The sequence below is a fragment of the Melanostigma gelatinosum genome, assembly GCF_949748355.1.
Source record: "Melanostigma gelatinosum genome assembly, chromosome: 13".
NCBI lineage: Eukaryota > Metazoa > Chordata > Actinopteri > Perciformes > Zoarcidae > Melanostigma > Melanostigma gelatinosum.
Genome location: NC_136646.1, coordinates 16,130,487 through 16,152,099, shown reverse-complemented (window position 1 = coordinate 16,152,099; position 21,613 = coordinate 16,130,487). Strand labels below are relative to the sequence as shown.

At 42.0% G+C, this 21,613-nt stretch overlaps 3 protein-coding genes across 4 annotated transcripts in view; 1 reads left to right on the top strand and 2 right to left on the bottom strand.

Moving 5' to 3' along the window:
• LOC306787163 (E3 ubiquitin-protein ligase rnf213-alpha-like) overlaps window positions 1–9,723 on the bottom strand; it is a 29,222-nt gene extending 19,499 nt beyond the window's left edge. For both annotated transcript variants that reach the window (XM_079282230.1, XM_079282231.1), the window contains exons 1-21: window positions 9,606–9,723; window positions 8,531–8,649; window positions 7,640–7,794; window positions 6,153–6,812; window positions 5,548–6,021; window positions 5,279–5,430; window positions 5,008–5,175; window positions 4,397–4,602; window positions 3,983–4,272; window positions 3,629–3,888; window positions 3,276–3,482; window positions 2,978–3,170; window positions 2,838–2,893; window positions 2,572–2,746; window positions 2,323–2,484; window positions 2,128–2,226; window positions 1,911–2,033; window positions 1,454–1,637; window positions 1,080–1,253; window positions 788–940; window positions 99–706 (exon numbers count right to left, since the gene is read on the bottom strand). In XM_079282230.1, the coding sequence (XP_079138356.1) occupies window positions 99–706; window positions 788–940; window positions 1,080–1,253; window positions 1,454–1,637; window positions 1,911–2,033; window positions 2,128–2,226; window positions 2,323–2,484; window positions 2,572–2,746; window positions 2,838–2,893; window positions 2,978–3,170; window positions 3,276–3,482; window positions 3,629–3,888; window positions 3,983–4,272; window positions 4,397–4,602; window positions 5,008–5,175; window positions 5,279–5,430; window positions 5,548–6,021; window positions 6,153–6,812; window positions 7,640–7,794; window positions 8,531–8,630 (4,599 nt within the window). In that variant the 5' untranslated portion in view covers window positions 8,631–8,649; window positions 9,606–9,723. The remainder of the gene's footprint in view (window positions 1–98; window positions 707–787; window positions 941–1,079; window positions 1,254–1,453; window positions 1,638–1,910; window positions 2,034–2,127; window positions 2,227–2,322; window positions 2,485–2,571; window positions 2,747–2,837; window positions 2,894–2,977; window positions 3,171–3,275; window positions 3,483–3,628; window positions 3,889–3,982; window positions 4,273–4,396; window positions 4,603–5,007; window positions 5,176–5,278; window positions 5,431–5,547; window positions 6,022–6,152; window positions 6,813–7,639; window positions 7,795–8,530; window positions 8,650–9,605) is intronic.
• Window positions 9,724–15,891: 6,168 nt separating this feature from the next.
• Window positions 15,892–18,227, bottom strand: LOC306787415 (uncharacterized protein; the record flags this gene model as incomplete). The annotated part of the gene is made up of 6 exons (XM_079282535.1): window positions 15,892–15,997; window positions 16,089–16,149; window positions 16,238–16,362; window positions 16,632–16,695; window positions 17,684–17,771; window positions 18,185–18,227. The coding sequence occupies 6 exons, from the start codon at window positions 18,225–18,227 to the stop codon at window positions 15,968–15,970; spliced, it is 411 nt and encodes a 136-aa protein (XP_079138661.1). The 3' UTR covers window positions 15,892–15,967.
• A 2,006-nt stretch (window positions 18,228–20,233) lies between these two features.
• LOC306787446 (neuropeptide B-like) lies at window positions 20,234–21,329 on the top strand (the record flags this gene model as incomplete). Its single annotated transcript, XM_079282576.1, has 2 exons — window positions 20,234–20,537; window positions 21,201–21,329. The coding sequence occupies exons 1-2, from the start codon at window positions 20,280–20,282 to the stop codon at window positions 21,327–21,329; spliced, it is 387 nt and encodes a 128-aa protein (XP_079138702.1). The 5' UTR covers window positions 20,234–20,279.
• Between the last annotated feature and the right edge of the window lie 284 nt (window positions 21,330–21,613).

Below are 21,613 nucleotides of genomic sequence, written 5' to 3'. Positions count from 1 at the left end.
AGTACCTTAATGCACATGTGATATGGAGAGGGAGGGTTTTAGCCTGACTCGTTTTCACGTGATGTGCAATATATTTAGTTGAAAACATGGCCACTTACAATTCCTGTGAGTGTCTCCAAAACCCTGAAGTCCCCGTGAAGATGAAGCGTCTCCTTGACCTTCATGATAATCTGAGCCGAAGCCACAGCCAGATGAAGCTCGTGATACTGCTCGACCTGTTGAACCCTGGTGTGGATCCACTGTTTGTCAGTGGAGTAATCGACTCTGCTCATGATGTCCAGGTTCTGTGCAAGCTCTTCGTACTTCCCCTTGTAATCGTTGAAGAGCTGGTTTACCTCCTCGAGCCTTATACTGCCATTCTTCAGGCGTGTGTAGAGGTCTTTGTATTCAGCAAAGCAAGGCTGGAAAATGTCATCATGTATCATCTTTGGGGTTGCCATAATGTCCGCTACATCTTCATTGTCTTCCATTTCTGCATCGGCTATTTCTTTGGCTTTTTTCTCCCAACACACATTGAATATATGACAGTCTTTAAAGGAGGATAGGACCTCCGCCATGTTTCTGATTTCTTCATCCAAGTCAAAGTATGTGACAACACCGGCCAGGGGAGAGGGCAGTTGGTTGAATGGATGAACCTCCATGAAATGGTCCAGAGGCAAGATCTCGATGTTCACCTGCTGTCTCTCTTGCATGTCGCCAAGATCAACTGTCATGGAAATGAAATAAGCATTTGTTCAATTTTCTACAACTGCTTGACCAAACAAAACTGAAAGATTTCGCACCATACCTGTCATGTATCCCCCAAGTATGTTGCTCTTTGTTAAGAAGAGGTCCACAAGCTCCTTCTCATGGTAGACATCTTTCAATTCGTCTTGTCTGCACTGCAACAGCCGCCTCATTTTGGCATTATCCTTGTATTGTTCATTCTCAGAGAAGCAATCTGTTGATATCAAATCACACACACGTGGCAATATATCGATTAGGCCAGTTTATGCTATCATATGAAATAAGCATGTTCATTATGAATTTGTTTAGCACAATTCTTGGGAAATCTTTGATGACAAGTAGACTGTTATTACCAATCTTCAGCAGTTCTAAGAAGGCGTTTTTCTTCTCCAAAACAATATCGAGCAGGCTGGTCTTGATGTCTCCATGGACCAGTCGATTGACGATGGCTGAGAAGGATGATATGGCTATGGCTATTCTGTCCCTGGCATCTTGGGAGAGCGTCTCAATCAGCTTTTCGTCTGCGCCTGCAATGACAGAAATTACATTTTACGTTTTTTTTGTCACATCAATGAAGTTCTGCCATTAAGTCATAAACTGAAGCCTGGATTTCTACTGTTGGAGGGTGATTGATCTTATGGATTAGAGATTGCTATTATCGTCTATCTCTTTACTACACAATTGTATTTAATTTGTTTTAATGGTTGAATAATTCCAGAGGAGATACCATGCAGCCGGAAATAGTCTTTGGCAGCAGTCCAGGACAGGAGATGCTGAAGGACCAATTCTTCATCTTCCTGATAATTTCCTTGACTGTTCTTTGGCCAGGATTTCTCAATAATGGCTGAGATGAGTTTCCCGAACTTCCAGGTTACCTTGATCTTCTCAAACAGCTTTCCCTCACACTTGGTCTGCATTTGAGATAAAACAGCGTTAAACATTAAGGCTCATCTTTTAAATGATGAAGTGAATCTGTTGCTCATGCATGCCATCAATTTATTAGATTAGACTCAACTTCACTGTGATTGCACAGAGTACAGGTATGTACAGTATAAACAGTAATATAAATAGGTTCATAACATGATTATGTTCAGTGGTTGGGGTTAGGTGTGTGTCGCTCAAAGGTAAGGGGGGGGTATAGTTAATACATATACATTTTAAAAGTGAATGAGAAGTCTTCATACCTGGCACAACGACGTAACAGCCTCAAGAGCACATCGCTCAACACTAGCAGCAACGTGTGGATGGGATTTAGTGAGCTCCTCTATCTTTGTGCAGTAGAATTCAATTTGATTCACAGCATTTTCCTAAAACCAGACAGACGCATTAACTATTTATGGTTCAATCAAAAACAATGAAGAAAAAAAAAATGAACAGGGATCTGTAGAAGACGTCACATACCAGTTTGTACTTGCCCTCAAAATCCTTTGTGAATGTCCGTCTCCATTCTTTTGTGCAATCTTCGTCTTTGAATTGGATGGAGATGACGTTGTTCCACATCTGTAAGGTACAACAAACAAAAGAACCATTGTTCAGCCTTCTCTACCAATGGATATGTACATTTTGCGTTTTACAAAACACAACAAAACTGCTCACTTCAATCTCCGATGTAGCTTCAAGTCGTAGCAGTGATAAAAGAGCCCTGGTCAGCAACTCCTGCTTGAAGGACCGACTGATCCAGCCTCTCATAATGTCCTTTGCGTCACAGATCACCAAGTCTTTTGCATATCGCTGCTCCTTTTCTCCTTCTTGAGTCTCCTAGACGAGAATAAATACCGTAGTACAGTATTTGAGATCAACAAGACTTAATTAGTTCTGAAATGCGAACATCTTCACTTCACATACCTGCTGTTTGTTACAGTGAACAAAGTCCGACACTGATGCGACCAGATTCACACAAGCCACAGGAATATCAAGGTGGTTCCGAGCATACGATGTTGGTTTGACTCCATTGCAGAGCTTCTCTAACAGTTTCACTGCTGTTGCTAGGCACTCTCTTCTATAAGCCGCAGTAAATTGACTGTGAACAAAACAGAAATAGAAGATTAAACCAGGAAACTTCATGAAGATTTAATTTTAAAAAATCTGCTAAATCTAGAAGAGCAAATCACCTGTATTTTTCCTCAATCAGATGTTCTTGGATATGTGAGAGAATTTCAGATGTGGTCTGTAAAGCAGAAATACAAGAACATCAATGAAACTTCACTATAACCCTGAAATGTTTCATTTTCAATAAAGGTTTCCACGTCACCTCAAAGCCACTGTAGGAAATGTCTTGGGGAGTCTTGTTGGTGAACACATGAAGCATGTCCAAAAGCTCCGGGTTGATGCTGGAGACACAGTCCATCAGGCCATCAAATGGCATCAAGAACAAGAAGGATCGCACTAAAAGTGCATCCACTTCCATCAAGTGGCTCTGGCTTTTTACCGCATTCACCAATGCCCTGAAAACAAGAGTAAGAAAACATATGTAGAGCAACAACTATCTATATATTGATAAATGCACTGGAAGATGTTTGTGTAAGATGTACTCTGACAGAGGTACTTACTTCCTATCTTGACTGTTCATGTATTGCGAGGTAGGAATGCCTTGCAAACCTGCCCAGTATGAACCATACTTTGAGTTTCCAGAAGTCGCTGCTTCAAAGGGCTTTGTGGCGCCTTTGAGGAGGTGGAGGAGCGGAAGCACCAGAATCCATTTGGGCATTTGCTCCATTTTCACCGTGTTTATCAGATTCACCAACATTTCTGGCAGACTACAACAAAAAAAATGTTATAAGCATCTGAACAGAAGGGAGTAGATTGTGACTGTCATTTCAAATTTTATATATATGCGTGTGTGTATAAATAAATATAAAAAGAAATAAAGAGAGAGAGCGAGAGCGAGAGATTAGGCCCCTACTTTTTGAGAGTTGCGACATCCTGAGAAAACTTTGTCCAGTACTGGAGGAACTCATCTTTTTCTAGTTTGGGTAGACAGAGCGCACCGCAGAGCCGATGGCACTCACCATGATCCAGGTTTAATTTAAGCTTTACACATACACAGAGCATGATCACAGCCGCTCTCACGGGATCCTGAATGTAGAGCATCTTCCCTTCTCCATCCTTCAGCAACTGAGGAATCACCCTCGTCAGCATGAATTCCTTTACCATCTTCTTCACCTATTAAATTATACAAGGAGACACAGAGAGAGTAAATTGGGTTGGCGATACCGGAGCATCTAGACGTTGTGCACAAAGATATAGGTATACTTACATCCTCTTCTCCATACTTTAAAGAGTACCATTTATTTTGTTTTTCTTCATACACAAAAGGCTCCCCATAAATCTGACAGAACTGATTCAGCTGGATCAGAAAACTTGTCAAGTTGGTGTCCGTCCAGGTCTGGAGAAGATCAAATATGGACTCCAGCATGATATTCCCCGCAATCTCTCTGCCTTCAATCAGTCTCTTCCTTTGTTCAGGCCAGAATGTTTCTTTTAGGCGTTTGAGCATGCCTTTTGATGGCTCGGTACAGATGATGTCATCATATTGATGCCAGTCTCCTACACAAAAAAAAGATACAGTCGAAAATGTGTGAAATGCAAATACATCATAATATAAAAATCAGATGCCATTTGCAAGCAGGTAAATATGTTTACAGTCGGTCCAAGAGAAGATTACATTTACCATCGTCATTGACGAGAAGGGGTTTCACGAACAAACATCTGTTGGTGATCTGATGTGTAGAATCCAGTTTGTATATGTGCTCAAACTCATATTTCTGCTTTTTATGGTAATAGACGACATATTTGTATGGTATCGGCACAGACACAGCTTTAGTTTTGCTTGTTTGCAGACTGCCCTCGACCAGAAAACCATGATCTCCAAGATCCCTGTGTGAAAAAGGAAAAAAAACCATCAAATGTGCATCTTGTTATAAGTCCGTGAGAGATGACATTATGAGCAGCCCAGTTTGTCCATGAACACATCAAAAGCCACCACCATTCCCCACTCTGTCACCAGAAGAAGCAGCAGCTTACCCCTGAGTGGTGGGTCATTACGTAGTTAGAGCCAGTTTGTCAACAAGCAAGTAGCATAAAATGTGTAGTATGTAGTATTTATGTGTACAGTGGTTGTGTGGGGAAAGTGTATGCTTTAGAAATAAGCAAAGACAATTCAAGAACACAGAAAACTTGGATTTTGAAATAATTGGTTTTTGGATGTATCAATGTTTGATGTGCCTGTGAAGTAAACCGCCATCTTAGCTTAATTCAGACAGTTAATTCTAGAACACATACCTGATCACTGACAGCTCAGCTGTATTATCATCCCAATTTCCGATGGACTGCCCAGCCCTGATGAAAATACGATCTTCATTTGGAGCAAATTTGAAGTCCTTTGACAGAACTGCATGGAAGTAAATTGTGAGTCTGTCACGTGCAGCGACGTTGTTGTTCCTGGTCAGCCTAAAAAGCAGAAACATATAAATACGGATAAAGCTAATGTAACGCACACACACAGCGGTGACCTACAGCAAATGTGTACAGCGATCTGAGAGGGTTTCATCACCTTGTGGGTGGCGGGGCAGCTGGGGAGCTGGACTTCTTGCTGCCATCTTTACTTCCCTTGTCAGCGTCTGAATGTTGTGCTGCAGCAGAGTCCTGCTCGCTGCCAGACTGCTGATCCACCATGTGCTCCACGCTGGAGTCTGTGCCGTCAGCCTGTACAAGCATGTTAAACATACATTTTAATTCAGGAAAACAAACTAGTTTCCCTCCTCCACCAAAAGACGATAATGGAAGTTTCTGATTGTCAATAATGATTTTAGTCAGCTTTACCGTTGATGCTTTTTGAGGACCAAAAACCATCTTTTGTTCAGCTGCCACATTCTGCTTCTGCGTCTGGTCCGGCTGACTCTTTTCCTTCTGTTTGTTTTGTCCCGTTTGTTTCGCATTTTTCGCCACGTTGGCATTCTGGTCCTGTGGAGATTGTTGAGTGGCGGCGATGTCTTTCTTGTTCTTTGAGTTCATCTTGTCAGTCTTTTGGTTTTGAGGGTTGGTGGGCTTCGTACCGTCGCCTGCACCTGACTGAGGAGCAGCACTCTTGCTGTCTCCTGAGACGGGAGTGTGAGCTGGTGCAGTCTTGAGTTTCTGATCCTGAGGTGATTTCAGGGGATTGCTCTCTTCCTCATCAGGGTTACCCGGAGTTTCCTCAGTCTGCCTCGCAGGTCTTGCCTCTACTGTGGCAGCAGATGTTTCACTCTGATCCACCATGTGCTCTACTGGCCCCTCGATGGAGTCTGTGCCGTCAGCCTGTACAAGTAGCATCACACAGACATGTTAAATATACATTTTAATTCATGAAAACAAACTAGTTTCCCTCCTCCATCAAAAGACGATAATGTAAGCTTCTGATTGTCAATAATGATTTTAGTCAGCTTTACCGTTGATGCGTTTTGAGGACCAAAAACCATCTTTTGTTCAGCTGCCACATTCTGCTTCTGCGTCTGGTCCGGCTGACTCTTTTCATTCTGTTTGTTTTGTCCCGTTTGTTTCGCATTTTTCGCCACGTTGGCATTCTGGTCCTGTGGAGATTGTTGAGTGGCGGCGGTGTCTTTCTTGTTCTTTAAGTTCTTCTTGTCAGTCTTTTGGTTTTGAGGGTTGGTGGGCTTCGTACCGTCGCCTGCACCTGCCTGAGGAGCAGCACTCTTGCCGTCTCCTGAGACGGGTGTCGGAGTGTCAGCCGGTGCAGTCTTGAGGTTCTGGGCCTGAGGTGGACTGCCCTCTTCCTCATCAGGGTTACCCGGAGCTTCCTCAGGCTGCCTCGCAGGTCTTGCGTCTACTGCGGCTGCAGATGTTTCACTCTGAACCACTTGTGCGTCTTCAGCTGGTGCAGCAGGAATGTTAGCTGTTAAGGAACTGGGCTGGCTCTCCAGCGACTCCAGTGCTTCATCCTTTGCATTATCTGAGCTTTCGCTGTCAGAAGAGTCTCTCCCAGTCTGCAGCTTCTTCCCCTGGCTGTCTTCCAGGGGTACATGGGACAGGTCTTGGACTGATGACGAGTTGTCATCTTTATTCTTTTTTTTCCTTTTCCTGTTTCTTTTCTATGAAGACCATGAGGCAGACAATCAGTTTTACAAAACCACTTTTACTGCTTATGTGAAACCATGACCACAGTCCAAACTCAGAGTCCACATATTGGTAGTATTGGTGACGGATAAACATTTTAGATTTCTAAAGATCTAAACTTTTTCTAACTACTATTCCAAAAGATGTGAGCACACGATAATAATTCGCATATTAGAATTGTAAACTCGAGGCATGTCTTTTTGACTTTTTCAATGAACAGCTTTGAATTCATTCATAGTCCACTTGACTCTACTGTTAACTAACGTTAGAACAAACCTCGTGATATCTACTTGTTGTAAATAATAGACTGGTTTGATGGCATTCGGACTTAAAGGAGCAGTTTGTAGGATTTACCAGCAAAAATGGAATATAGTATTCACAACTCTGTTTTCATGAGCGAATAACCACCGGAAACTGAGAATCGTTGTGTTTCCGTTACCTTAGAATGAGACATTTATATCTACATAGAGAGCGGGTCCTCCATGTTGCAACCCCATGTCTCTACAGCAGCAAACACATTTGTATGTGCCTTAAAGGCCACCGTAGTTCTCTGACATGCTTGGGAAGAGAGGGGTGAGCAAAGGGGTATTCATTTGGTTGCAATTTACAAACTCACCTCGAGATGCCACTCAATCTTACACACTGCTCCTTTAATTCTGGCATAAACAAGAATAACTTTTTGCAAGCTTAAGTTGAGTTTAAAGTTAAACTATTCATTGTAGACCAAAAGTATCTGCATTTAGACACGTATGAAGAGAGAGACAATTGAAAAGCGGCGCATCACAGTGACAGTTAAACTTACTTTTTTCTTTGGGTTGATGCTGATCTCCTCATTTTTTCTTTTTGGGGATATATTAGACTCTTTGCTGTCCGCCGGTGGGACGTTTTGTTGAGACACAGATTCCTCAGCTGTACCTTCCGAGAATGCAACCAAGTGTTTGGGCTGATCGCTTGTATCTAGATTAAGAATTAGCGGTATTACGAATCAGACTGCATCCAAAAACATGTGAAAAACACTGTCACTATTAGAATAAAGGACAACTACAAAGCAACAGCAGTGTATTGCCAAAACCCAATTTGCATTCCAGCCAAATCCTAATTCCCCACAAATTCCCTTTTTTTATTTTGTATTATCAGTTTCAAACAGAACACGTAAGCTTGATCATTATCTCACGTATCTCAGGTTTGCATTTCCCCCTCAGGCTTTTTATCAAACACGTGACAATAATGAATCTGCTCTCAAATGTAATCTCACACTAAGTGTTTAAAGATGCCGTTTGTTTAATCCCAACCCGCCCTGCTGTCTGCAAATGTGTGGAGGGATAATGCAGAGACGCTGCCATCTTGAGGTAAGAGACGATCACTTATCTTATTATTCTTAAGTCAAACACTTCCTCATTTTGCTTTAATAAGTACTATGATGTAATGTCGGTTCATGTCATGACAACATACAAAATAAAAAGGTGTTCAAGTCCCACTTTAAAAAAACAACATACACTCATCAGCACTTTATGGCACACAGTTAACCACTGCTAATGTACAGTATACCTCAATTGTCCTGCAAATTATATTCTATATGCCGTCGTAACAAACATAACATAGTCGCTCTTTTATACATTTTCTGGAGCTCATTAATCAAATCCTGCAGGTAAATATATCATACTAAACCTCATACCTAAATGAATGAACTCACCCTGTGTGTTTGCAGGTTGGACTGACAGCATCTGGCCACAATCACTGCAGAATTTGGCTGTCTTCTCCAAAATAGTATGGTTACAACCTGGGCACCTCATCTTTGGACTTCAGTGATCTCTGCAAATGAAAGGAACACGTTGAACTGCAATGTGCCTGCAAATTCCTTTCACTTTCACTTTAGCCTCATGAGGCCCTCATGAGTCAGCGTTCACAGCTCTGCAAAACATCCTCCCCGAACACAGTCGTTTCTTTCACTGACACGGACTCAGAGCAGTCTTATCAAACAAACGGACCGATAAACGTGTCGTTAAGTGATTGAGATGGAAACAGCTATGCAGCAGTCAGTGAACCACTGCACAGAGCGCCCACCCTCTGACCCGCTAACTCACATCCAATAAATGAACTCACTTCAGCCAAAGAGGGAGAAAAACCAAGAGGAGTCACTGCGCCACGAAAAATATCACACTATCCTGAGATCAATGGCAACCAAACTAGAGGGTGGGACAACTTTTTTTTTTAAGCACCGAGTGATTCCTCTTCCTCATGACAAGATCTTTGGCTTTTTGGCTCTAAAGTTGAGCCAATAACAGTGTTTGCATTTTACGTCACTTCCTGCTTCAACCCGTGCTAAACGATAACCTCAACTGACAACAGCCATACTGAGAACGTTAACTAAACAAGACACACAGGAGCTGTCACTATAATCCAGTATTACCAACTACAGTAACAGCTCCGTGTCTCACTCGAGGTTTACGACACTTTGGCAGCGAGTTAAACGTTAGCTAACTAGCATTAACTCGCTTTGTAACAGCCAGTCTACTGCGTAATTGCTCCTTGACTCATTTTCCAGACATAAAATATTAATGTGCAGGTGCAAGGACACGTGTCAACCAAATGAGATCGCATATGAAACCCCCCAGTGTGAGTCAGACGCCGAAGTAAACCCCCTGACAGCGAGGTCTGATAGCTGCTCTAGCTAATTTAATGCTAATGTTGTCACAACGTAAAGTCTGACGTTATCACCTCGAGATGTATCTAGAAAGTATTCACACAAAACATGTCAGCAGTCCTACCTGAACGGACTGCGTCGCACGACCCCTTTCTTCGGTTTTCTGCAAAAAGGAAAAAGCTCAGAAAGATCATCTCATGTCTGCTGCCGACCGGGGCAGAGAGTCGCATCAGAGTCCTGCTGTCATTTCATTTCCGCATGTCTTGGAAAGTTTCGTTTACTTAGAAATGGGCGTCATCTCGAAAATAAGTTAACTTTCTGAATGATTCATATCAGTAGTTTTATATACTGGAAGTTTTCATAGGACTGTCATTACTGTAAACCAAGTCGCTTCGACAACCATTTTCTTGTGACACTCATCAATCATTGATAATCAAGCATATACTTTTTAGTAGTAATGTATTTTAGCACAATCCGAGAGGGAAGGTGTGCTTTCTTGGATATGATTGGCTGGAAGATGAAATGTGGGATTCTCCTCTTTTATCATTATTATATTTTGAATAAACATGTTTCTGCTTTCTACAGGCAGGTTGCCTTATCGTCTTTGCTACGTGCCCATTTACAGTGAATGGTAGACATGCCTAAGCTGGTTACCGTTGAAAAGCTTAAACACTTGTAAACAACATAATATATATATAAATATAAATCATCCTTGCCATCAAAAAATGTCAAATCATACATATTCACACACGAGTTTGAACTATGAACTCCATAATTATTTATTTAGGTGTTTGGTTTTAATGTATGAATAAAGAGCATACAAATGTACTCTGATTATTATGTTATCTGTTGAAAAATCACCAGAGAAATCTCAGAAAAGGGATCTGGTGACACATGCACAGGATGCATGCTTCATTTCCTGTTTTAGGATTTGTAATCACTGCTCCGCTCTCTCTTTGCTGAAACCCTCGGGCCTTCTGGCTACACCTTGAGGCAACAATTAGCCTGAACGTTTACACCCAGAGAGCAGAATGTTTATTGCACTCTGTCCAAACATGTTGTCTGTCGCACTAAGTTTCTGTGTGTGCTCTCCTTAGAAATGATGTCACAAATAAATACACAGTCAAAGACACATTCTGTGTGCTGTGTACACACTGTTCCTGTGGATTCTCAGTAAAAGGGAAACCTGCAGATGTTCGTTGTGACACATTGAGAGTCCTGCGATGCCTGTGGGATGACCTTTTACTCTGTTACGAGCTGTGTCTCTCTAACAACTCTCACACTTCTCATTTTGTGTTGCATGCAGCAGTAGTAGAGTAATGGAGGCTCAACACCAGACCAGTTTTAGGATGTTATGCTCTTAAATTGTCAGCAGAGGGCAGAATAATCTGAAAGATTGGGTACGAATGTGCCACAGAGTAGAAAAAAAAGAATTATTTCAACCTTTGTCTGCCACAAAAGGATTTCACCCATGGACACTGCTCTAAAAAAGAAAAATCAGTCACCTAAGTTATCTTGCTAAAACACCTATCTTGAGTGTTTCATTTTGCGAGGGTGCGTTTTCATGGTAACTTGGACTGCACTCCCAGGTCAGGACAAATTTAGTGTTGACCCTAAACAAATGTATCATCAAACATATTATGCATTGATGTTAATTCGGCTAAAATATGTAAAGAAGAAGCCCAGTATAATTACTGATTCTCTGTACCACCTGTATCAATGTTCGCACTGAAATTTCTAATCTTAAACCAAACCGAAATGTTAACCTTGGTTGGCTATGAAATCAACAGTGAAAGAAATCAACGCTTTAATTATATGCAACACTAAAGGCCTATCCACACTCTCCTCTCAAAGATAAACCACCTTTCTACTTTAAATGACCCCTAACCATTCCCACCTTCTAGTTTATTTGTTTCTTTGTAGCATATGAAGCTATTAACAAGGGGCAAAAGGCTATCAGCTAGCTAGCTAGCAACAACTGCTAACGGTTAGCATTTGATTAAAACGGTGAATACAAATGTTTGAGCGTTTCAAATCTCAACCTCATTAATAAGTGACATTTTCGAATCATAGACTGGCTGGCTAGACAGCTTGCAGAGCATCAGTTTGATTTCAAACCTTACTTTCGGTAATGCTACGTTACCTGTATGAATAAACAGAGGAAAATAAAATTGTTTTTAATTACCATTTAATTACCATTACCAATTACCATTGCCTTTTGTTTGAAACACACAAAAGTTTGAGCAGTTTTAGCTCCTTGCAATCATTGATGCCCAGACTGCAGGAGATTCTGCCGGCGATGAACTAACCCTTGCAGTCCACCAGAGGGACCACGACTCCACGTGACTCTTGCCCCGATGGGTCGGTCTCTCCCTGTGTGCACTCCTGGTGCCCTAAGATGCGGCTTGAAGGAGAAGATGCGCCTTTTAGTTCGCCCTCTATATGATTTGCACACCTGACCTTACGGGAGATATTGGGGAGAAAGGATCCCTGTTTTCTTATCCCTGTTTTTGCCTCGTGAACGGCTCTACTTTAAGATTGACTTTTACCGGGATCTAAGTTTGACCCTGCTTTAGAGCTCAAACAGATATAAAGCTCTTTCAAACTCAAGCGGGCCTCTTCCGGGGGTCATTGCTTAAACTAGAGCGAAAACTAATTTGAATAAGTATCAGTGTGGTTTGTGCATATCAGGAATGCAATCAGTGGTGTACCGTGCTGGATGGCGCTCAAACTCACCTCAGGGGCAGGGGAAGGTTTATTTATATGTACCCCGTGGCCTGACTAGTGACCTTACAGCCAGGGTATGCTTAATTATATGTACCCAGCGGCATAACTAGTAAACTAGTAAAGCCCTACAGAATTACGACTGCCGACTCGGTCTAGTGACTTTGTCTTGAAGTCTCCACTACCCTCTAGAACAGCGGTTCCCAAACTTTTTAGGCCGCGCACCCCCTTCTACATCCCGACCGGGTTCGCGCACCACCCCCCCCCCCCCTTAATAAAAAAAAAAGAGAAGCAACAGAGCCTTTTAAGCCTTCATAGCCGCATAAGAATCGGACCAATGAGAGAACAGTTTGCTCGCGCGTGGCATTTGTTTACAAGATTTAGTCCGCTGTTAAATGTTGCAGTGTGAACACAAACCGAACAAAGGAGCAACTGCAACAAAGCAAACGAACTGAAGGTGTGAAAACGCCCTGAAACACTGCAACAAAGTTTCAATAACTTTCAGTGACACAAGGCGTCACTTTTAAAGAGCAATACGGATGCGAGCACACACGCAGGCTCAGAGGCAGATTATCACATTTAATTTACAATTAATGAGCGACTAATGTAGCCAGGATGTCTTCGGACAAAGCATCGATGCGGCGCGACACAGTGTTGTTGGACACCGGGATCATGTCCAACTTTTTTGCTTCTTTCTCCCCAATCATACATTCCACCATCTCTCTGGCAGCTGGCGAGCACACGTCTTCGGCGATTGTGTGCGGTAGCCCCTTTCTCGCTATTCTGTAACCAGATATGAAGCCCGTAGTGCGTCATTTATAGACCAACACATGAATGAGACTCCAGTTGTTTTTGGCTGTTTTGTAACTCCTCCAATTTCGATATAAACAATGTAAGGGGCTTTTGACTTGCACTGGCATGCTTGGTGTTCAGGTGGCGACGTAAATAAGAGGGCTTCAGACTGTTAGCACAGAACCTCACTGCACACCACGCACTGCGGCTTTGGGGAATCTGCGTTGCCAATCCAAGTGAAGCCCAGACACACATACTTTTCATCATATTTCCTCTTTTTTTCCCAGTCTGATGCTCATCCTCGTTTCCTCTTTTTTCACCTTGACTCCGCGATGGGCCGATGTGCTCCCGATTTGTCTGTGCTATCCCTTCCTCCTTTTCAGTCTCCTCCGTCTCATCTTCCTCTGACTCTGGCTCGATTTCTTCTCCCGGTCTCTCCCCAACGCACCTCTCCGTTCCCCTCGCCTCCGATTCCTCTGTCTCTCTCTGTCCCTCTCCTCTTTTACGACTGATAGCTTCAGATGTCCCACCTGACAGTTTTTAAATTAAAATTACATTTTTTTTTTATATTTAATATTATTACACCATCAGACCGCCATTACACTTTTCCTCTCGCGCACCCCCTAGAGGCAGCTCAAGTGCGCGAACATGCTCAAGTGCCTATGCTACAGGCAACCAGGGAAGACGATACATGATGATTTGTGAGTGCAGTCTGCGCACCTCACATCTCGGCCGACATTGCGGCGCCTCAGTATTCGCCCTTTGCTTGAACCGCGGGCCCAGCATTGCACTCGGCGTGAACCGAGACGCAAGCGTGTGTGTGTGTGAGTTTGTGAGACCACCCTGCTCCCCTCCCCTTCCTCCCTATGGGGTTCTGACCTTGGTCCGACAGTGTGGGTGGGTGGGTGTAGGTGTGAGTGCCCAACCGTACACATCAGTGAAACAGGGGGTTTTTGACAACAGAAGCATGTTTGTCTAACAGGTTCAATCTTATAAGAGACTTGTTTCAACTCCTGATAACCAGGACATGGCCGTGTAGAGACATCACGAGTTCGCAAAACATCCACTGTGTTCAACAGCAGCCTGTTGCAATTGTTTGTAGCCTTGTGGGTACATACGTCATTTCAGTAAGCCACTCTTGAGAGGCAACAAAGCTTCAGTGAGGATTTTAAATTGATTGCAAACCTGTGGTTGTGACCTTTTTTCAGTGTGAACAACAACAATTGGTGTTGATAGAAGAAAAATGTGTTTTTGTAAAAGATTGTGATATTTAGTTTCCTGTTCCTGTGAAATGACATGTGCTTGTTGTCAGATTAGAGAGTTTCAATATATGAAGGCTTCGACGGCCCCTGAAAAAGAAAGTCGGGGGAAACAGTCGTTGTTCATTGAAATGAGTAAGAGCTCGCTGAGCTTCACCTGCACGCCGTGTTGTAAATCACACCTTCGTCATCATCACGGGAGACCGTCTGCTGCTCCCTGCAGGAGAGACAGTTAGTGAGTATGTGCCTCTAATGCCACATAAATTATGATTGGAAAAATGTGTACCAATCAAAACAATTTGTCTTTTTGTAATAGTCAACAGTTGCACATGTGAGTTCTAGTGTCGCTGGCTCACACTGATGTCCCTCTTGTGAATGGTTGTTGTCAAAACAGGCCAGTTGAGGTAGTCTATATTCTGAATATAATTAAAACAATAAATTTGTGTCGAACTAAATCCTCCTCATACATTCAGTTCTCCATTTATAATTCTACTGTAAACTACTGCAGGGTCTTTATACACACACACACACACACACACACACACACACACACACACACACACACATTTTGACCAGTCTCTTTGGAGGTTGTTCTATATTATATGTGAATAATACAAATAAATAATAATATAAATATGTATATACTGCATATATATGTATATTTACACTCAGGATAGTAAAATGAACAAAGAATGACAACAGATGAGCCTTTCATGGCACAGATACGTTGTTGGTTATATTCCATTATACACCGACTGAAAAACATTTGAAAAAAGTATTGACGCGTTAGTTTACCCTTAAATGTCATTTTAATGTTCTCAAAACAGTAGCATCAGTGTCCATGTCAGGTTTCTACATTCAACACACGGCTAAACTTCTTCCACTTGTAGTCAAGTAATCATAAAGCTTTGATCTAAGATCTTTGATCTTGATGTTTCAGAAAGGCTACAGTCATTGTTTTCACAGAGTTTCTCCTCTTCCTCTGCGAAGCAAAACTTCCTGTATTGTAATGACAAGTATCAGATCGTCTTTTAAAACGAAAAGCAGGTCACTCGCGCCACAGACTCGATGCAACCTCAGCGGTTTAGGCTACACGTGAAACCAGGTTTTAGGTAATAATGTAGGCACAAGGTTGACGAAGAATGTGGGAGATGAAAAAGAAGATTGATTTTATTTATTTTTTGTCCATCGTGAGTGCGACAAGATCAGTCTTCTTTTCTAAAGACAGGTTAGAAACAAGGGAAGTCACTTCATTCTCTTGGTACATGTTGTACCTGTTGAGTTTAACTCATTTGAAAGAAAGACCACTGAACACGTTTGAGAACATTTGTTTTCCTGACTTCAGCGCTCATCAGCGTTTTACAGTGGGGGACATGATTTTCAGCAGCTCCTGAGATGCTCAGGAACCACAGAAGACCACAGACAGTAAATTCACTTCCACAGTGCCAAAAGCACAAAACAGGACTTTATGTGATTTACAAAACACTCGGCACCAGAAAGCAGCTCAACAGAAAGTGTGTGCACATTTTCCTCTTTGATGAGACCTTGTAATAATAACAATAATAATAACCTGATATACGTTTGTTGATTTGACATTCATTTGGTTGCCAGCAGAGTTCACCCTCTGTGAAAATGTGCGAGGAGTTTTACAGACTCATTTTTTTGTGGTGAATCAGACATAAAGAAAAGTTTGTTTTCAACTTGGGGCGGCTCAATGTACGAACGGTTCAACAGTTGGTTTCTGAAAAAGAGGGAAAAAACACGTTTTGCACTTCAGACGTTTCATGCAAATAATCATTCGTTGAATCTGGAAGTATTTTTCTGGGTTTTACCTGCAAACTGATGTAAATCACATTCTCATAATCATCAGATTGGGAGTCCATCTGCTGCTCCCTGCAGGTGACACAGCCAATCAACACGTGTGCCTCCAATGCAATAAAGGTGAAAAAATAAATAAATAAAGTGTGAAGTCATCGCTCACATGTTTGACTTTGTTTTGTAGTATACAGTTGTATAGATGACTTCCGCTGTTCCTCCTCCCTCACACTGATTGCCCTCTTGTGATTGGTTATTGTCACCTGCGAGCCAGTTAACATAGTCTGTTTCCTGCATACAAGCATGAAGAAACAACACAATATGAATTCGTGTAGCACAATGTCCTCCTCTGACATCAAATCCTGCCTTGATCTTTCTGTTATGAGCTTCTATTTCACCCTGACAACAAAAACAACCCCTGTGTTTTCTGATCTGTCATTTAGCAGAGACGTAGGATGTGGGTTTGACTCGCCTGTCACAGGCTTAAGTTGCAGACAACCTCTTTAATTACAATATAGACTGGAGAGCACTGTCTCGATTGTATGCCATGCAAAGGTCACCTGCATGTCCTCCTCACTGTCCTCACTGTCCGTCTTCGCTGTGCACATCCTTTTGTTGTGGAGTCTGAAACACATAAACAGAATCGTGACACTGCCATAAGACATAATCACGGGACAGTACGTCAGCAGACCCCTGAGTAAATGATAAAACATTGCAAGGATCTTATTTGCGTCATACTTTCTGACACATTAGGCCATGCTTCATATAGGTTTTGCTAACAAACCTTAAGTTAATCTGAGGGCAATGGATGAAACTCCTTATTTACTTCATTTAGTATAAATGTCTGTATTTTCACATGTTTACGGTTATGTTTATTTAGACATGAGGCGACATTCTGAATGGCCGTCAGATGAACATAGCAGTGGGTAATATTGAAACTACTTTTTACTCCATCACATTTATTAGACAGATAGGTAATTACTTTGCAGATGGAAGGCTCTGCACTTCCACACAGGTTTTGGCTGTTTTAGCTGATGTCATTAGAATGACAACAGGGCGAGTTGCCTCTTCAAGCAAGTACAATAAAAATCTAAAAATGACGGCTGAGGGAGCCGCCACTCAAGCACAGCACTAAGGAGGCAACATAAGGGAAGACACCTTTGGGTAAATGTATCTTACTTTCATTGTTGTTCTATTTTTACCCGTGTGTTGTTATTACTTCTTATACAGTACACATTTTTATTCTGAGGTTATTTACTTGATCTCTTTTAGTGTACTTATTTTATTAAATGTATCTCACTCTTACTGCTGTTGTATTTTTTGTACTGGTGTTAGTATTCCTGCTTATACAGTATTTATTACTCCACTGTTTATATATGTTTATGTTTTTACTCTCCTGTTGTTTTCTTATCTTTGATTGCACATTTGGATCAATCTCTGGCAGAAGAGTTTCCTTCAGGATTAATACAAGTATATCAGTAACATTTCATGCATGTCCTTTACTTGAGACAGAGTATTTAGTATGACTACTTTTACTTTTAGTAAAGTATCTGAATACTTGCTATGCCACAGGAGGGGTGCACACATGAAAGGGGCTATAAATACAGCTTACCTTCTGAGGGCGATACCGGTGATCACAATCAGAAGCACAGCAACAGCAGCAATGATCAGCACATCTCTGGTAAACGTTGCCCAATATGCTGTGGAACAAAGGCAGAGTGTTGGCGGTGTTGTAAGGCCTTGTTTTTTACTCTCAAAACATGACATGGCGTTATGAACAAAAGCTATCAATTCAATTCTGTTTGGGGTCCTGTTTTATAAATCTTTGTTGACAAGAGGTCTTATTCACCTCAGACATTGAGTCACATTATAACAGACTGTACATTTCTTTGTATGATAATGACTTTCTGACACACAAAATAAATACATGTCGGTTGATGCATATCCTACATAACACATGGCGGATTCTTCAAACGGTATCACTATTTTTCAGGACACAAAGCCACTAAGCAACCAATATCAACGACATTATCCTACTTACGTGTAATCTTTATCGTCACAACAGAGGAGTTTTGGCTCCCATGTTTATTGGTGGCACTGCATAAATACTGACCACCATCAGCAGGGAGGAACTCAGGCCGGTGTCCCACATCCATAATATCATCGTCATCGATTTTAAACCAAGTATATTTCTCCACTGGAGGGTTTGCATGGCTGCTGCAGATCAGGGTGATGTTGCTCCCCACGTTTACCTCCGTCGATGGTCTGACAGACACCGATGTGTTCTTGGGGCCATCTGAAAGAAAACGTGTTCATGATCAGAGAAGTCTTGGAATAGATTTAACTTCCCATTATCTGAATTATACCGTTTCCATTTCATTCTCACTCTGTAAAGAGTTGATCTTGTGTCCAATACTCACATTCAACATCAATATTTATGACTCCTGAAGATGTTCCTGTGTGTGTTTTCAGAGAGCAAGAGTAGTTTCCAGAGTGTGTGGAGGACATGTTGCTTAAATAAAGTACAGGTCCTTCCTTCATGGGTTCTCCATTCTTAAACCAGATGAAGGCAGACGAAAGGTTACCGTCGTCACAGACGTTCAAGCAGGTCATATTCACAGAGTCGCCTTCCTTCGTCGCTCCGTTTCCATCGGGCCGCGTCACGGAAATGTTCAAATCTAGAAGTGCAAAGTACTGCTTCAGTTTCAAACTCTACAGGTTGAAGTGCAGAGAAGATTCACAGCTAGTTTATGGAACATAAAACTTACCAACAACCGTTAATGTTGAGCCGACTTTACCAGTCCATTTGCCTTCTTCGGAGTTACCGGTAGTTATAAATCTGAAGGTATACTTTCCTGCATCCCGATGCTCCACGTGGTGTATTTTTAAAGAACAGTTGTGTTTTTTGTCACCAATATACTGGAATCGTGTGGTGACCTTTTTTGAGTTGCTGTCATAAATGTAGTGACCCTTGAAATTATGAGATTTTACACGACCCCACTTGAATCTTTCCCCACTGTGGTTGTCAGGATAGTAAAACGAACAAGGAATGACAACGTACGAGCCATTCACTGCACAGACACGTTGCTGGTGGTATTCCACTCTCCATGTATTGCAGAGGACACCTGAAAGAGATGCATCTATTCATGTCCTGTGAGCTTTTAATCATTTCAATAAAACATGAAATGAGATGTAAATGTTTTACTTACCAGCCAGAAAGAGTGGCACCAGTGTCCGTCTCAAGTTTCTATTTTCAATGCACATGTTTCCAGTTACAAAACAAGTCAAATGGTTACAATCTAAAACGTTTGTAATAGGCTCTGCAGCTATTGTTGATGGTCTTCTATAGTAAAAAATACGCAGTGAATGAATTGTGTTTTCTTCCTCTGCCTCTTAATCTATGTTCTGTAAACACAGCTTCCTGTCACGGAAAAAATAAGGTCTTGGTTGCCCGAACAAGGTTCTCAGCTTGTGTAATCAGGTCACATGCACTGCTTCAGCTTTTTCTGGTTAACCAGCCCCCGAACAGCCCCCGAATGAAGGAAACATGAGTTTGGTGTCTGTGCCCGGGTTTATGTTGCTTTGTTGTGGGCAAAGTACAGAGTTGTGTACAGTCATATCTGAGCTGTCACTCTGAAACAATGCTCTGACCTCGTTACTGTGACTATAAGTGTTCTTTGTATGGTTTCTTTTTTTAATCAATTTTCCATTTTCTACTTCTGATAGTTGGTTAAAAAAAAACACTTTCCAATGTAACAAAACAATAAGATCATGTAAAATACTGTGAATTTAGGAGCAGCCTGACAACTAAGAGAAGCTGACGTGATGCCCTCTCAACACTGCAACATTAACATGATGGTCGGTTTAGATACATTTTGGAAGTCGCTACTTTCACAGGACTTATTTAACAAGTGATCAGACCTCCATTGGAATATTTCCCAATCCCAGTTAGAGAAACACAATGTTATGACAGTGATTCCTTTGAGTTCAACATTATAGATGAGCAGCCCCCCCCCCCCAAAAAAAAGGCTCACCAGGCGGAGTATGAGGTATGTGTGAATCGCCTCCCTCGGGGCCAGTCTTACGTGGGCGAAAACGCGAGGATGATCGCGGGGGTCTCTATAAAGACTGAAGCAGAGAGCGGAGGAAACGAGAAGGACCAGTCAGTTGGAGGTGCGCAGGACCAAGCCTCAGTGCTCGACGTGGAGATGCCCGCTAAATTCGTGTTCCCCATCGTGGTCGTCTACTTGCTGGTGGCTTGCAGTCCAACGGAGGCATGGTACAAGCAGACGGCCGTCCAAAGCTACTACTCGGTGGGCAGGGCGTCCGGCTTGCTGTCCGGCATCCGGAGGTCACCGTACGTCAGGAGAGCCGAGCCGGACCCGGACCTGTCAGACAGCGACGAGTTGGCGACCGACAACGCGTTCCCTGAATTCACTGCGCAAAATGTCATCTTGAAGACGATGGTCAGTGGTGATTGATTTTATAAACATTACGGGTTGGGTGGGATCGCCATTACGCATGGCTATATAGCTCGCGCAAGAACGCAGAAGTGGGGTACAAATTGAAAATGTCGTTTATCCTGAATAACCCATCTAGACTAAACTATTATTGTAATTAATAATCTTTATTAAATAACCACACTTTTTCATCACTGCAGAAGTTGTTTTTTAAACCAGCGATCAGATTATAATAATTTAATATACAACCGTAATTTACTGTACAAGAAACAGTTCTATCAAAGCAAAAGCAAGCAGTAAAAATGCACTTTTTCAATCTTTAATGCATCCCGTTGTGCAACCTGACTTCATGTTTTGCAAATGTAAAATGTCGATCTTTAAAGTTACTGGTAAATACAACTGTCACAAATGCAATATAGTACAAAGTGCAGCACTTCGCATTGAATGTGGAGTAGAATGGAGTAGCGTAAAATGTAAACACAGGAAGTAAATGTACTTTGTCTTAGATTTTAAAAACTATTGAGATGAGGTGTAAACTCGTTTAAATAATTCGCTGGAATAGCTGTTGGGACATCAAACATCACCATGTCAGATTCAAGCGTACAGGATTTAAAGGTTCCATTTCTCTAATGTAACGGCATGACTTTTCCATTCTCTGTCTCCAAACAGCATGTTTGCGTCAAAGACATTTCACCAGACCTGCAGAGCTGTGAACTCTTCCAGGAAATCAAGGGTTCGTTCAAGTGCAAAGCGGACGTCTTCCTCACTCTGGACTCGGCCGACTGCGCAGGAGACTGAGCAGTAGAGCAGACCGATCGGCCGGACGACGAAGCCTTCATCTTGAAGGCGTGACGTTTAAAAACAGACTGTACGCGCCTCTAAGTTTAACACTAATGCTGTACTAGAGGGAAGATATGGTGTTTATGGATAAACCGGTTTTAAACTTCACGCTGTAAGAGTAATGTAAATATTTGGTCTGAGGATTCATTAATAAATGAATCATAATGCAACCCCTTGTTGAAATTACTGAACGCAAAACATTAGAGAAATCTTTTTGTTTTTGCCATTTACCTGCATGAACT